General features: G+C 52.6%; 1 protein-coding gene across 9 annotated transcripts in view; it reads left to right on the top strand.

The window, feature by feature from the left end:
* Positions 1 to 12,495, top strand: part of DNM2 (dynamin 2) — a 91,869-nt gene that overhangs the window by 44,257 nt on the left and 35,117 nt on the right. For all 9 annotated transcript variants that reach the window (XM_061190486.1, XM_061190485.1, XM_061190484.1 and 6 more), the window contains exons 3-7: positions 885 to 1,034; positions 2,435 to 2,638; positions 5,264 to 5,362; positions 6,961 to 7,121; positions 10,467 to 10,609. In XM_061190486.1, the coding sequence (XP_061046469.1) occupies positions 885 to 1,034; positions 2,435 to 2,638; positions 5,264 to 5,362; positions 6,961 to 7,121; positions 10,467 to 10,609 (757 nt within the window). The remainder of the gene's footprint in view (positions 1 to 884; positions 1,035 to 2,434; positions 2,639 to 5,263; positions 5,363 to 6,960; positions 7,122 to 10,466; positions 10,610 to 12,495) is intronic.

Genomic DNA, 12,495 nt, shown 5'->3' with positions numbered 1-12,495 from the left:
TTTCTCTGCCTTGATGATAGGACCAGCACTATCGTTAGTCACTTTTATTTCCCTTCATCTCAGTGTCAGTAACGGCTTTCAGACACCCCGGGCTCAGAAGGCCTGAAGAAGCCAGAAAGCATTTCTCCTGAGAGGTTCACGTCTAGGTTGGGGGGCCCCATGAACAGCCAGGAGGGGCGGAGGGGCAGCGAGATGGGCTTTGGTGAGGCCAGTGGTGCTGCCTGTTCCCCATCCTGTGCGGGTGCCCTGGGGAAGGAGGACGATGAGTCCCAGGGACACGCACTGGGGATCTCGCCTGGCTAGAGGGCGCTGACGGCTCAGGATCCCACCAGGGCAGCGGCTTGCCGCCCTTTTGACTTGAGATTCTGCATCAGGACCCAGGACCATCTCGTGTGATATAACACGGAAGCAGAAGCTTCATCAAACGTGCATCACTGCGCTCTGGGTGATGCATGCCCATCCTTCGTATTCTGTTCATCAAGAAAAAGAATAAGTGCTGGTCACACCCACCTGTTGGTTGTTGTCTTTTGTATTTTGTGGGGTTTTTTTGTTTTGTTTTTTTTTTTCTTACTCATAATGTGTCATGACGTGTTGTTTTGCAAAATGCTTCATGAGACTGTCCATTCCACAGAGTCAGGATTTTTGCCCGTTTTGTACCTTGTGGAATCCCTGAGGTCTAGAAGGGGGCATGGTCTATAGGAGGGCCCCCCTCAAATACTTGTCAAGAGAATGAATCTGTTGCTCCCCAAATTCCTGGAAGGCCTGTAACTGATTCTTCACTTTCTCTGCTTGACAAAGCACCTGTCCCAGAAGGCCATCTGTTCCCCCGCACACAGCGAGACCGCTTCTCTTTCTTATTTGGAGCATCTTTCTTCCCTTTTCAGAATATGCCGAATTTTTGCACTGCAAGTCCAAAAAGTTTACAGACTTTGAGGAAGTCCGACAGGAGATTGAAGCCGAGACCGACAGGGTCACGGGGACCAACAAAGGCATCTCCCCAGTGCCCATCAACCTGCGGGTCTACTCGCCACACGGTAGGCAACAGGGACCCCTCACATACGGGGGCAGCGGAAGGCTGACTCTGCGGGTCACGGGTTGGGTTGGCTTCACTGTCAAGAATATGGCCCCTCCCATTTCTCTTCACACACAACACAGCCCTCTTGATCCGTATCTTCCCACGTCTGATCTCAGCTCTAAGAGAAACAGCATGCCAGGGAGACCGTTGGGAGTGGTGGAGTCTGGGGTGAATTGCAGCTCGTATGTTCCTTTTAAAGGGGCAGCCACGGCTCGGTTCCCAGGTGAATGGTGGCCACACAGTGATGCCAGCCCAAGGCAGCCAGGTCTTCTGGTTCTTCAAGAGGAGCCAGAAAGCCAGATTTTTCTGCATAACGTCCCGATTTTAAAACTGCATCATTTAAACAGAGCAAGCAGCCTGTAGCCATGTATAACCTCTGACCCAGAGGCATGGATTGCTAACTTAAATGGTATTTGGTGAATATTGCAGCCGACTCTGAACACCTCAGTATGGGTTCTTTGTGATGAGTTTATTTATTTATTTATTTATTTATTTATTTATTTATTGGCCACGCCACGTGGCTTGCGGGATATTAGTTCCCCAACCAGGGATTGAACCCACACCCTCGGCAGTGAAAGCGCAGAGTCCTAACCACTGGACCACCAGGGAATTCCCAGTTTATTTATTTTTGAATAAATGATGCCTGTACATGGCTCATATTCAAGTTATAAAAGGGTATATCCAGCGAAAACCTACCTTGCCCTCCAAAATTAGAAATATATTTCATGCTCTCGAAATGATACATAATGCCTATGTAGGCAGTTATGAACATGTATGTATATATCGTGTATGTGTGTTTCACAACTTTTACTCAAATCGTAGCATGTTATAAAAGTCGTCGATGCCTCTTTTTTGTATGAGTGCATCTCAGAGTGTGTTTCTTACCAGAGTATCATCTTTTTGTTTTTAATAGTTCCTTGGTATTGGCTGAATCGATGGGCTGAAATTTATTCAGCCATCGAGAGTAATTCCAGTCTGCAAATGCAGATGTCCAGATTTAAAACTGTATCGCTGATAATAACTATTAATGGAGTATAACTTTAAAAAATTGTGAATCACTATATTATATACCTGTAACTTAAATGATACTGTACTTCAACTATACTTCAGTAAAAAAAAAAATAGTCACTTCATTAAAAAAACAAAGCTGTCTCACTGAAATAGAGTACAGGAGGGTGTCTATAAGATGGGATTCCTAGGAGGGAGTTTTCGGGTCAAAAGGTGGGATCCAGTTGGAGCGCAGGAGAAATCCTGAGGCCTGACCCCCAGCACTTGGAGAAGTGGGCCAGGTCCCTGCAGGGCTGGGCGTGCCTCCCCAGCCCTGGCTCTGACAGTCTCTCCCTCTGCTTTCCCTCCCAGTGTTGAACCTGACCCTCATCGACCTCCCGGGCATCACCAAGGTGCCTGTGGGGGACCAGCCCCCAGACATTGAGTACCAGATCAAGGACATGATCCTGCAGTTCATCAGCCGGGAGAGCAGCCTCATCCTCGCCGTGACCCCAGCCAACATGGACCTGGCCAACTCGGATGCCCTCAAGCTGGCCAAGGAGGTCGACCCCCAAGGTACCCCCCGAGCCCCCACGGCAGCAGCTCCCTCTTCGCGGCACCTTGGAGCATCACCACTTGCCCCACGTCCTCGATTCCACGTCACTGGCGTTCTCTTTGGCGCACAGCCTCCCCAGGAAAAGGCCCGGGACACAGAATTACCCATGAGGGCCAGCAATCCCGGGGGGCATCCCTTGGGAGGCCAGCGTGTGGCAGTTGGCATTGCTCCTTGGAAAGCTGGTCCCTGCTTTGCCTGTGCAGAAAGCTAGTCCAGGGGGGTGGGAAGAGGGCAGCCCTCCTTGGACACAGATGCAAGTCCAAATCCCACCTCTAGAAGTTCCTCTTCCTCCCCGAGGCTTGGTCCCTCCTGTCGAAATGGCAACAGCAGTCCTAACTTGTAGAGCTGTCAAGAGGACCGGAGGTCTCGCCATCACTGTTTCGGGGGGTCCGGCAGGGAAGGTGAAAGGATGACGAGTTAATGAAGCCAGTTGGGGCCGGAGGGAGTGGTGGAGACTGGGGCATCTCTGGCCCAGGGCCTTCATTCAGTAAATGTCAGTTAAGCCCCGGCTACATGCCAGGCTCTGTTTCAGCCTTGGGAACCCTGCAGGGGACAAAATTGAGAGGGGCCCCCTGCCACCAGCGAGCTGATATTCCAGTGGGGGCGACAGAATCCCCCACTGGAAATTAGCAAGTGGAGTAACTTCCGGTAGTGGTAAGCACTGGATGGAAATAAAACCCACTGAGAGAGGCTGGGGTGGAAGGGGGTGTAGTCACGAGCCTCTGAAGACGTGAGGTTCTGGGCAAGATCAGAATGAGAAAAAGAGGCAAAACCCAGGAAAACGGACAGTGGGTGCTAAAGAGCGGGGTGCCCAGGACACAGCAGGGAGGCCGGTGTGGCCAGAGTAGAGTGAGCTAAAGGGAGGGCGCGGGAGCGAGGGCCGAGAGGGGCCAGGACCAGTCGAGCAGGCCCCGTGCGCTGCGGTGGGGAGCTGGGTGTGCTCTGAGAGCGGCGGGGGGTGAGCAGAGTACGACACACACCGAAATACATTCTCCAAATTGTCCGCCGACTGCCTGGATCCCACAGTGTTTTGGAAGGAGTTGGGGACCAGTGTGGAGTTGGGGGAGACAGGCTCTGTGGCTCACGCCCCCTAGTTCGTAGGCCTGGGGGACAGTCGGCGAAGGGGGGCTCCTTTCCCGCCGGGAGTGTGAGCTCCTCAGAGCTCGGGGCTCTGGCAGCTCTTCCCCAGGGCCATGCCGGTGTGCCTTCCTGGGAGGGGCCGCCCCTGCCCGCAGCGCCCCCCCCAGGCCTTCCTGTACCCCTAGTCCAGTCCCGGGAAACAGCGTGTGACCGTGACCACAGAGGCGAGATCAGGCAGTGAGGAGGTGCGGTTGAAAACAGTTAGGTGAACTTGATGCTGGCATTCTTCCAGAAAAAAGTCGCTTTCTAACTTTGGAAGTATTCATGATGATTATCCCCAAAATGTCACCATTGTAAAATGTAGAGCCTAACATGTGACAGCTCCTCTCCCCCTGCAGATACTGGTGACCACACTTGGCAAATAGTCTCTCAGAGCTTGTTCTTCCACGTAAAGTCACATTTTTGGAAATGGGATGGTCTTTCCTTATTTTTCTGTAGTGTGTGTGTGTTTGCCTGTTACCATAGGGACATAGGTCTATAGCCATCCACCGTGCGGCCCATTGCTGTCTTTTTTTTGTTCTTGAACATTTGGGTTGTTTCTGAGCTTTTAGGAACAGTGCTTCAGTGAGATTGGACATTTCTAATAAAGTAGATGCCCCCAGACCCCCTCCCCAGTCATATCTCTCTACCTTGGGCTGCCTCTACCCTCCCTGAAGCTTTGTGGGTGCTTGCAGTGGGGGCTCCTTTGCCCTCCGAAAAGGTGATGCCAGGTCATACTCTCAGAAGAATGTGAGGAGGCAGGGGCCGCAGGGAAGGCACGGCCGTCACCTCTTCGACACCCACCTTAGCACCCCCCAGAGATCTCCCTGGGCTTCCCTCTGTGATGTCTCTCTCTCTCTCTCTCTCTCTCTCTCTCTCTCTCTCACACACACACACACACACACACACACACACACACACACACACGGCTAGCACAGAGGGGCCCTCAGGCACCAGCAGGGGCAGTTGATCCATCTGCAGGGATTCCTCGATTCTGGGCAACTTGGGATGAAGAGGAATTCCATGGGGTGGTTTCCAGAGTGGAATTTTGGCCATTCAGATGAGAGGTAACCCTAGAAACAGTTGTCACAGGTTAGTGTGTTACGTTGCATGCCACTCAGAGAGCACAGCGTGGAGATTCTGACCTGGCGTTCAAGTTCGATGAGGTTGCCCCCTGATGATGCAGCAAGACTCCGTCGCTGGTCGTACCAGTGATGACGGTGGCCAGCGTTTATTGATTGAACATTTGCCACGTGCCAGGTTTATCCTCATGGACGACCCCCTGAGATTGGTGTGTTACTGCCTTCATTTGACATGGGAAACTAGGGTCCAGGCAGGTGATGTTATGGTTTGTCCCAGGTCACACGGCCTGGAAGTGGGGGGGGTCCAGCTGGGCCCCAGGTGGCCCGGGGTCGCCAGCCCGTGCTCCTTCCTCATGGTGCCCACTGACCTCTGTGCTCTTTCAGGCCTGCGGACCATCGGCGTCATCACCAAGCTCGACCTGATGGACGAAGGCACTGATGCCAGGGACATCCTGGAGAACAAGCTGCTCCCCTTGAGAAGAGGTGCGGCCCGGGAGGGCGTGGGGGCTACAGGACAGGGGAGGGCAGACAAGATGGGTGGGCTTGAGCAGCAGGAGAGCTGGTGCACCTTTGCTTTTGGAAAATGATTTGTTTTTGTTATCTTTACTGAAACCCCAGCAAATGCTCACAGATACATTCACCATCCCATTTCCCCACTGCCCAGAAGTAACTGCTTTTCTATTCCATTGTAGAACCTCCTTTTTTTTTCTGCCCGAGTGAACACAGGTAGCTTTTTCTTCTGATTTGCGTGCATTCATTTTTCAGTTACACAGTGAACGCCTACTCATTTTGGCAACAGAAAACAAGTGTCCAGAAGAAGGAAACTGAAATCATCCACAGCGCAACTTCTCCCCCTATTTAATACTCTGGTTCTCCTTCCCAAGAGCTCCCGAGGATTTGTAACTTTTCTTAATGTTCAATACTTGCTTTCAAACATTCTCTCAAGTGGAGAGAAAAGTGCAAGGAGAACCACTGGCCCAGCCTCGCTGCTAATCACATACAGCTAACCTTCAATGCCCCAAATATCCTCTCCTGTTGTTCTTTCCTCCCTTGGGGGATCATGAAGCAAATCCTAGGCATCCTGTCATTTGACACATAAATACCTACGATTCTGTTCAAACAGCTCCTTCTCCAGCCACTTTATCTGTACTGCTTCACTTGGGATCTGGCCAATTGTAGTTCCCTATAAACCAGTCATTTGATCTAGACAGAGGCTGATTAGGCTCGTGTTTAGTTTAGTTTCAGATATTCTGACAAGAGTAGCCCAAGTATTTTTATTTTCAATAAAATGAGAATAGCAAAAGTGTATTAAGTGCCTATTACGTATCAGGCACTGTTCTGCACTCTTGGTGTGGAAGAACCCATTTAATCCCCGTAACAATCCAATGCAGTGGCTCTGTGCTCATCCCCATTTTATGGATGAAGAAACTGAGGCACCGAGAGGCTAAATCCCTTGCCCCAGCTCACAAAGCTGGCAGGTGGCGGAGCTGGTTTGGAACGTCAGCTCTCCAGCGCTACGCCGCCTGGTGACCTGCTTTTCCATTTCACTTAGCAAAATAGCAGAATGTGTCCCTGTGAACATTCCCTTGAAGGCAAATACTCTTCAAGATGACTGTAAAAGATCCTGTGGGGTCCCTCATATGGGGGTACATGGACCGTTACTCAGACCCCATTTGTTGGACACTTAGGTTGGCTCCTGTTTTTCACTGTGGCACAGTGTAGAATAGGTATTAATATCCAGCAAGATTAGCTGTCCCCCATTGCCCTTCTTTTTGAAGTCTTTTTTTCTGTTTCTAAAGCTCGGATTGTGGATTTCATTTTTCTCTATCCAGCCCCTCACACCATGCTGAATATAACTTCTTCCTCCAAACACTTGCGTTGCTTTTCAGGACTGTACTCAGCGTTTGCATTCTCCGTGTTGCTTCTGAGTAATGCGTATGGCTTGTCACCTCGTCTGTGAGTGACTTGTAGGGCAAGAGCCATGTCTACACCCGCACATTGCCCGGTCCCGTGCAGAAAGGGGGCATCTGGGCTCCTTGGCTTGCCGGGCGCTGCCCTGACCTGACCCTCTCTCCCCACAGGCTACATCGGCGTGGTGAACCGCAGCCAGAAGGACATTGAGGGCAAGAAGGACATCCGCGCAGCGCTGGCGGCCGAGAGGAAGTTTTTCCTCTCCCACCCGGCCTACCGGCACATGGCGGACCGCATGGGCACCCCACACCTGCAGAAGACGCTGAATCAGGTACAGCAAGGGTTTTGTGCAGTTGGCCGTGGTCTAGAGCAGCACTTGTTTTAGCAAAATGGGTTCAGTGAACATTTGACTCAGGGCCTGGAGAAGAGTGGGTGTTCACTAAGTCTGTACTGGTACTATTATTACCATCACTACTATTGTTACCATTTATTTTATTTTTATTTAAAACAAAAATTGTATTGAGGTATAGTTGATTTACAATGTTGGGTTAATTTCTGCTGTACAGCAAAGTGATTCAGTTATAGATATATATATTCTTTTTCATATTCTTTTCCATTATGGTCTGTCACAGGATATTGACTGTAGTTCCCTGGGCTGTACAGTAGGACCTTGTTGTTTATTACCATTATTTTAATTACCACCGTAATTATTTAGTCACGTACCCAGAAGTTTGCATACAGTTCCTGACACTGATGACCTGGGTTACGAATGCCTCGCCTGGACCAACACCGAGTGGCTAGCAGCGCTCGACAGTAGCCAAGTGGGAGGACTTCGGAGCCTGGCCTTCCTTGGTCCAAAGCCCAGCCCCGCCTCTCCGAGCCTCCCCGTCCATCAGGCAGGAATCATCCGCATCCCTGCCCCCAGGGCTGGCATCTGCTACATGAAATGCAGCACATATCAAATGCCAGCAACTCTGGTATCTCACTGCTTTTCTAGTGTTCTTTTTTCCCACAGGTAGTATATTCACAGGGCTCATTAAAAAAACCAGTGTTTAAAAGTATATAGTGAAGCGCCCCCCTCTGCCCCTGCTTCCCACCCCTAGGGCACCACTGTTAACACCGCCTGAGTTTCTTTCTGTTCACAAAAGCAAAAAGGACTTTTGAGAATCACATTTCTCTCTTTCTTGCATAGTCATGGATACCCGCCCCTTGGTGTTTTTTTTTTTTTTTTTTTTTTTTTTTTTTTTTTAAAGATTATTTATTTATCCATTTATTTAATTTTTGGCTGCATTGGGTCCTTGCTGCTGCACGCGGGCTTTCTCTAGTTGCAGTGAGTGGGGGCTACTCTTTGTTGCGGGGCGCAGGCTACTCAATGTGGTGGCTTCTCTTGTTGCAGAGCACAGGCTCTAGGCGCGCGGGCTTCAGTAGTTGTGGCACACGGGCTTCAGTAGTTGTGGCTCGCGGGCTCTAGAGTGCAGGCTCAGTAGTTGTGGCGCACAGGCTTAGTTGCTCCGCGGCATGTGGGATCTTCCCGGGCCAGGGCTCGAACCCGTGACCCCTGCATTGGCAGGCGGATTCTTAACCACTGTGCCACCAGGGAAGCCCCTGGTGTTTTTTTTTGTTTGTTTTTTTTTTTTTGCTCAGCGGTATCTCCTGGAGCTCTGTCCCTACAGAAAAAGCTTCCTCACTCTTTTTCGTGGCCCTGTAGTAGTCCCTGAACACATGGGTCTTAGTCTGTTTAACCAGTCTCTTTTTGGAAAGCTGGTTTCTAATGTTCCTAGTCAGTAAAAGGCTGCTGTTTAATAACATTGTTTTGCATGTGTGCCAATTTCTACGAGAGTAAAATCCCTAATGTGGGATTATGTAGCTATACTGTAGCAGGCAGTGTGGTCCTTAGTGGCCCCGGGGTTACGAGGCGTTCCCCCTCAGTGCTATATGGTAGCATCTCGGATGGGGCAGGGCCTCAGAGCGACAGTCTGAGTCCTTCATGACTGCAGTGGGACACAGTGGCAATGTGGGAGCTGGGCCCTGTCCTTAGGGAAGGGATGTTTCTAATTGGGGGCACCAGGTAGAGGCACAGTCGAGCGTTAGGCAGTGATGGGGCTGGGAAGAGAGCTGGCGCAGAGCAGGAAGGCAGAGCAGGCAGCTCAGCAGAACAAAGAGGGAAGTAAGTGTCCGGTGGGAGGGGCCCTCCAGGAAAGGAAGCAGCGGTCTGCCTGGGCAGGGGGTGGAGGGAGAGGAAGGGAAGTAAAACTCCTCGCAGGTGCCTGGGGCCCCCTCTGAGAGCCGCAGGTGAGCAGCCCAGCTGGCCTTCTGGGGGCCTAGCTCCACATCCTGGTGCTTCCTGGTCCCCCCACCCCTCCTTTGCCTCACGAGCTAAATGGGGCCACTGTAACGCCCCAGGATGCTGTCGGGGACCGGAGTGGACTGCCACCCTTAGGGACCTGCAGCTCCCACAGGGAGGGGCCCCAGCTCACATAGGGCTTTGGGGTGACCATCAGATTCATTCCATGGAGTGTGAGGCTCCTTCATATGTTTTTTTTCTAGCTTGATGGATAGTTTGTCATTTCTTTTGTCTTGTAGGACAGATGGCCACAAAACACTGCTTTTCACTTTGTGGGTTTTAGCTGATTTTATGGCTATTATTTTTTTCTTCCCTTCTCTCTTTCTCTTTTATCATAGTATTAAAAAAAGTCAGACAGTGCAAATATAGTGAATGTCCCATTTCCTCCCATCCCGCGATGGCTCTCTTCCCCTGAGGCGGCCAGTGTCACCACTTCCTGGGCTTCCTTCTCGAGACGCTAGACACTGATGTGTCTGTACCGCCAGCCTTCCTCTTCCTCCTGCTTCTCTTTTCCTTCTCTTCCCTTTCCGTCTTCTTTTTCACCACCTGAACAATTAAGATATTTACCCACTGCTCTGTATCTAGCTTTTTCTTGAACGACCCATCTTGAGGCTCATTGCCTAACTTTTTCTGCACTGCTGCCCCCTTTTAAGGTTTGTGAATAAGGAACAAATCCCCGTGGTTCAAAGGCAGAACAATAGAGGCAAAGGGGGCTACAGGGAAGGGTCCTTCCACCTGCCTGCTCCATTCTGCCCTTCTCTTGTGAACCATCCTTCCCTCTGTTTGTGCAAATGAAAATGTGTTCTTACTTTCTCCCTGTCTTTACAGAGGGGAGCACATCATAGGTGTGTTCTGTGCCTTTTTTGGCAAACTGTTTCTGTTGTAGTTTGTAGGGCCTGTCCCCGTGTCTGTACGTTCCCCCAGTGTTCTGCAGTGTGGATGCACCATCGCCCGTCTGACAGTCCTTCTGTACCTGGGTCCTGCGGTGGCTTCTAGGCTTCCCCCCCCCCCCCCCCCCCCCCCCCCACTGAGCGACACTTGTGGGAGGCAGTTCCCGGTCAGCACTTGGGTCCTGCTGCCTGATCCTTGCGAACAGTTGCGTGTACTCTTTGGTGTGGACAGCCTGGTTGATCTGCCCTCCCAAGGCCCCGTGGGCTGTTTGCAGCATCTCGCCACTGTGGACGGAGCTGTGCCACCTCTCCCTGCCCCTCACGCCAGTGTGACTCCAGCTGGATGTTTCTGTTGGTCCCTCGAGGCTGGGGGTGGAGCGGGCCCGCCCCTTCTCAGCATCCTGCCCGTGCTGACCTCTGACCTCTAGCCTCTCTCCCGCAGCAACTGACCAACCACATCCGAGAGTCGCTGCCGGCCCTGCGCAGCAAGCTGCAGAGCCAGCTGCTGTCCCTGGAGAAGGAGGTGGAGGAGTACAAGAACTTCCGGCCCGACGACCCCACGCGCAAGACCAAAGCCCTGCTGCAGTATGTGCCCCTCCCCCCGCCTGGCGCTCCGGGGCCTCCACCTGGCCTCAGGCTCCCCCACTCATCCGTCCGTCCGTTTGTTCAACAAACACTTGGCCAGAGCACCCTGTGTGCTAGGCCCTGTCTTGAGCACTGGGGTCTCCCCAGTGTACTGGGCAGACACTGCATATGCTCAGAACGGGGAGGGGGGAAGGATGAGGCAAGATAAGTAGATGAGAACATGTGTACTCTGTGAAATGGCCAAGTATCGAAGTAGGGAGGAGGCTAGAGAGTGCCAGGGTAGTTGTGGGTGTGCCATTTAAAATAAAGTGACCAGTGAAGGCCCCCCTGAGACAGTGAGAGTCGGGCAGAGACCTGAAGAGGTGAGGAAGGGGGCCATGCAGAGTCCTGGGGATGGGGGCCCGGCCAGTGCAAAGGCCCTGAGGCAGGATTTCGTCCAGCATGTCAGAGAAGGCCCATGTGGCTGGAGCAGAGTGAGCGAGGGGAGAGTGGGAGGAAGGGAGGTCGGGGAGGGAACAGGGTAGAGCCTACAGGGCCTTGTAGACCATGGGGAGGGCTTTGGTTTTTGCTCTGAGGTGGGAGCCATGGAGGGTTCTGAGCATCGGCAAGACATGGCCTGACTCAGGTGTTCACGGGCGCCCTCTGGCGGCTGCAGGGAGGACAGACATGGGGGGGAGGGAGCCGAGCCATGTGTCAGCTACTTCTGCTTGGTTTCTTGGAATCCTCACCCTGATTCTAAGACGGTGCTCCCGGCAGCCACCCAGCTGTGAGTCGGAGGAGTGGGTGTGCCCCATGATCTCAGCTTCTCACCCGGGGCTCCTCCTGCCTCCGCACTCCAGGTATCTGCCCTGCCAGGGACCCTTAGCTGGCTTGGCTAGAATGGGATCCAGAAGCTCCTTGGCACCTCAGATGGCAGATGGTGCCGCGTACAAGATCCCTCCCAGAGGGACACTGTCCTGTGTGGCCGTTGTAGCCCTGACGTCCCCCTACCCTCTCTGCCATGTGGCACTGCACATTGGTGGGATCGGGGGTGAGAATGCTTTTAACATCAGACGGCCTCAGCCCATTCCGAAAAGCTTTCTGCAGTGCCAACGCTGGTCTCTTGCAGGCTTTAGGAGGAGATCTGGTCTAGCCCGTGCTGCAGAGGCCACGGCCTGGGGCTAAACCTGGGCCTGATGGGCAACCACAGGCAGGTGACCACACCCCTCTGAGCCTCATTTTCCTCGCCCCTAAAATGAGGACCACAGCGGCTGTCACATCACGTGGCCATTGGGGAATCTTGTGAAGATGCTTTTGGGGCCCTGGGCGGGGCGGGCCAGGGGACGCCCTCCAAGACAGCACCCATCCCCCAGGGTTCGTGTCATTTTTCACCAGTGCCCTGCGGCCCGGCCCAGGTGGTTTTGACATCACAGTGGAGGTGCACCGCTGTCATCTGCGGCCCCTCAGCGAGGGCTGGTGTTCCTTATTTAGCATCTTATCTGCAGTCCCAGATCCTCCTGCAGGCTATGGGCCACACAGACCAGCGGCCAGCAGAGGCCCTTGCTTCTTCCCTGCTGGCGGGCGTCCTTTTGAATGGCTTGTTGCATGACCTCCTCCTCGGCCTTTATTATAAAAATGACTGCCTTCATGTGTACAGAGGGTGAAAACTTCCCCTCCTCCTCTGCACCCCGGTTCCCGTCTCCAGGCTCTTGTCTTACCAGAGAATGAGAACAGTGGCATCAGACTAACCCCCAGTTCTGCTCTCTCGCAGCTGATGGAAGTGGCATCGAGAGCCTTCCGTTTCCCACGGCCGCCCGGAGTATCCCATACACTCTTCCCGTGACCCGATGCCCATAGGGGACGTTCGGGTATTTTTTTGCTTCTTCGATAGATGCTTCTCAAATTTA

Source organism: Eubalaena glacialis, chromosome 4 (assembly GCF_028564815.1).
Source record: "Eubalaena glacialis isolate mEubGla1 chromosome 4, mEubGla1.1.hap2.+ XY, whole genome shotgun sequence".
Taxonomy (NCBI): domain Eukaryota; kingdom Metazoa; phylum Chordata; class Mammalia; order Artiodactyla; family Balaenidae; genus Eubalaena; species Eubalaena glacialis.
Note: the sequence above shows the minus strand (reverse complement) of the source record. Positions and strands in the feature narration are given on the sequence as shown.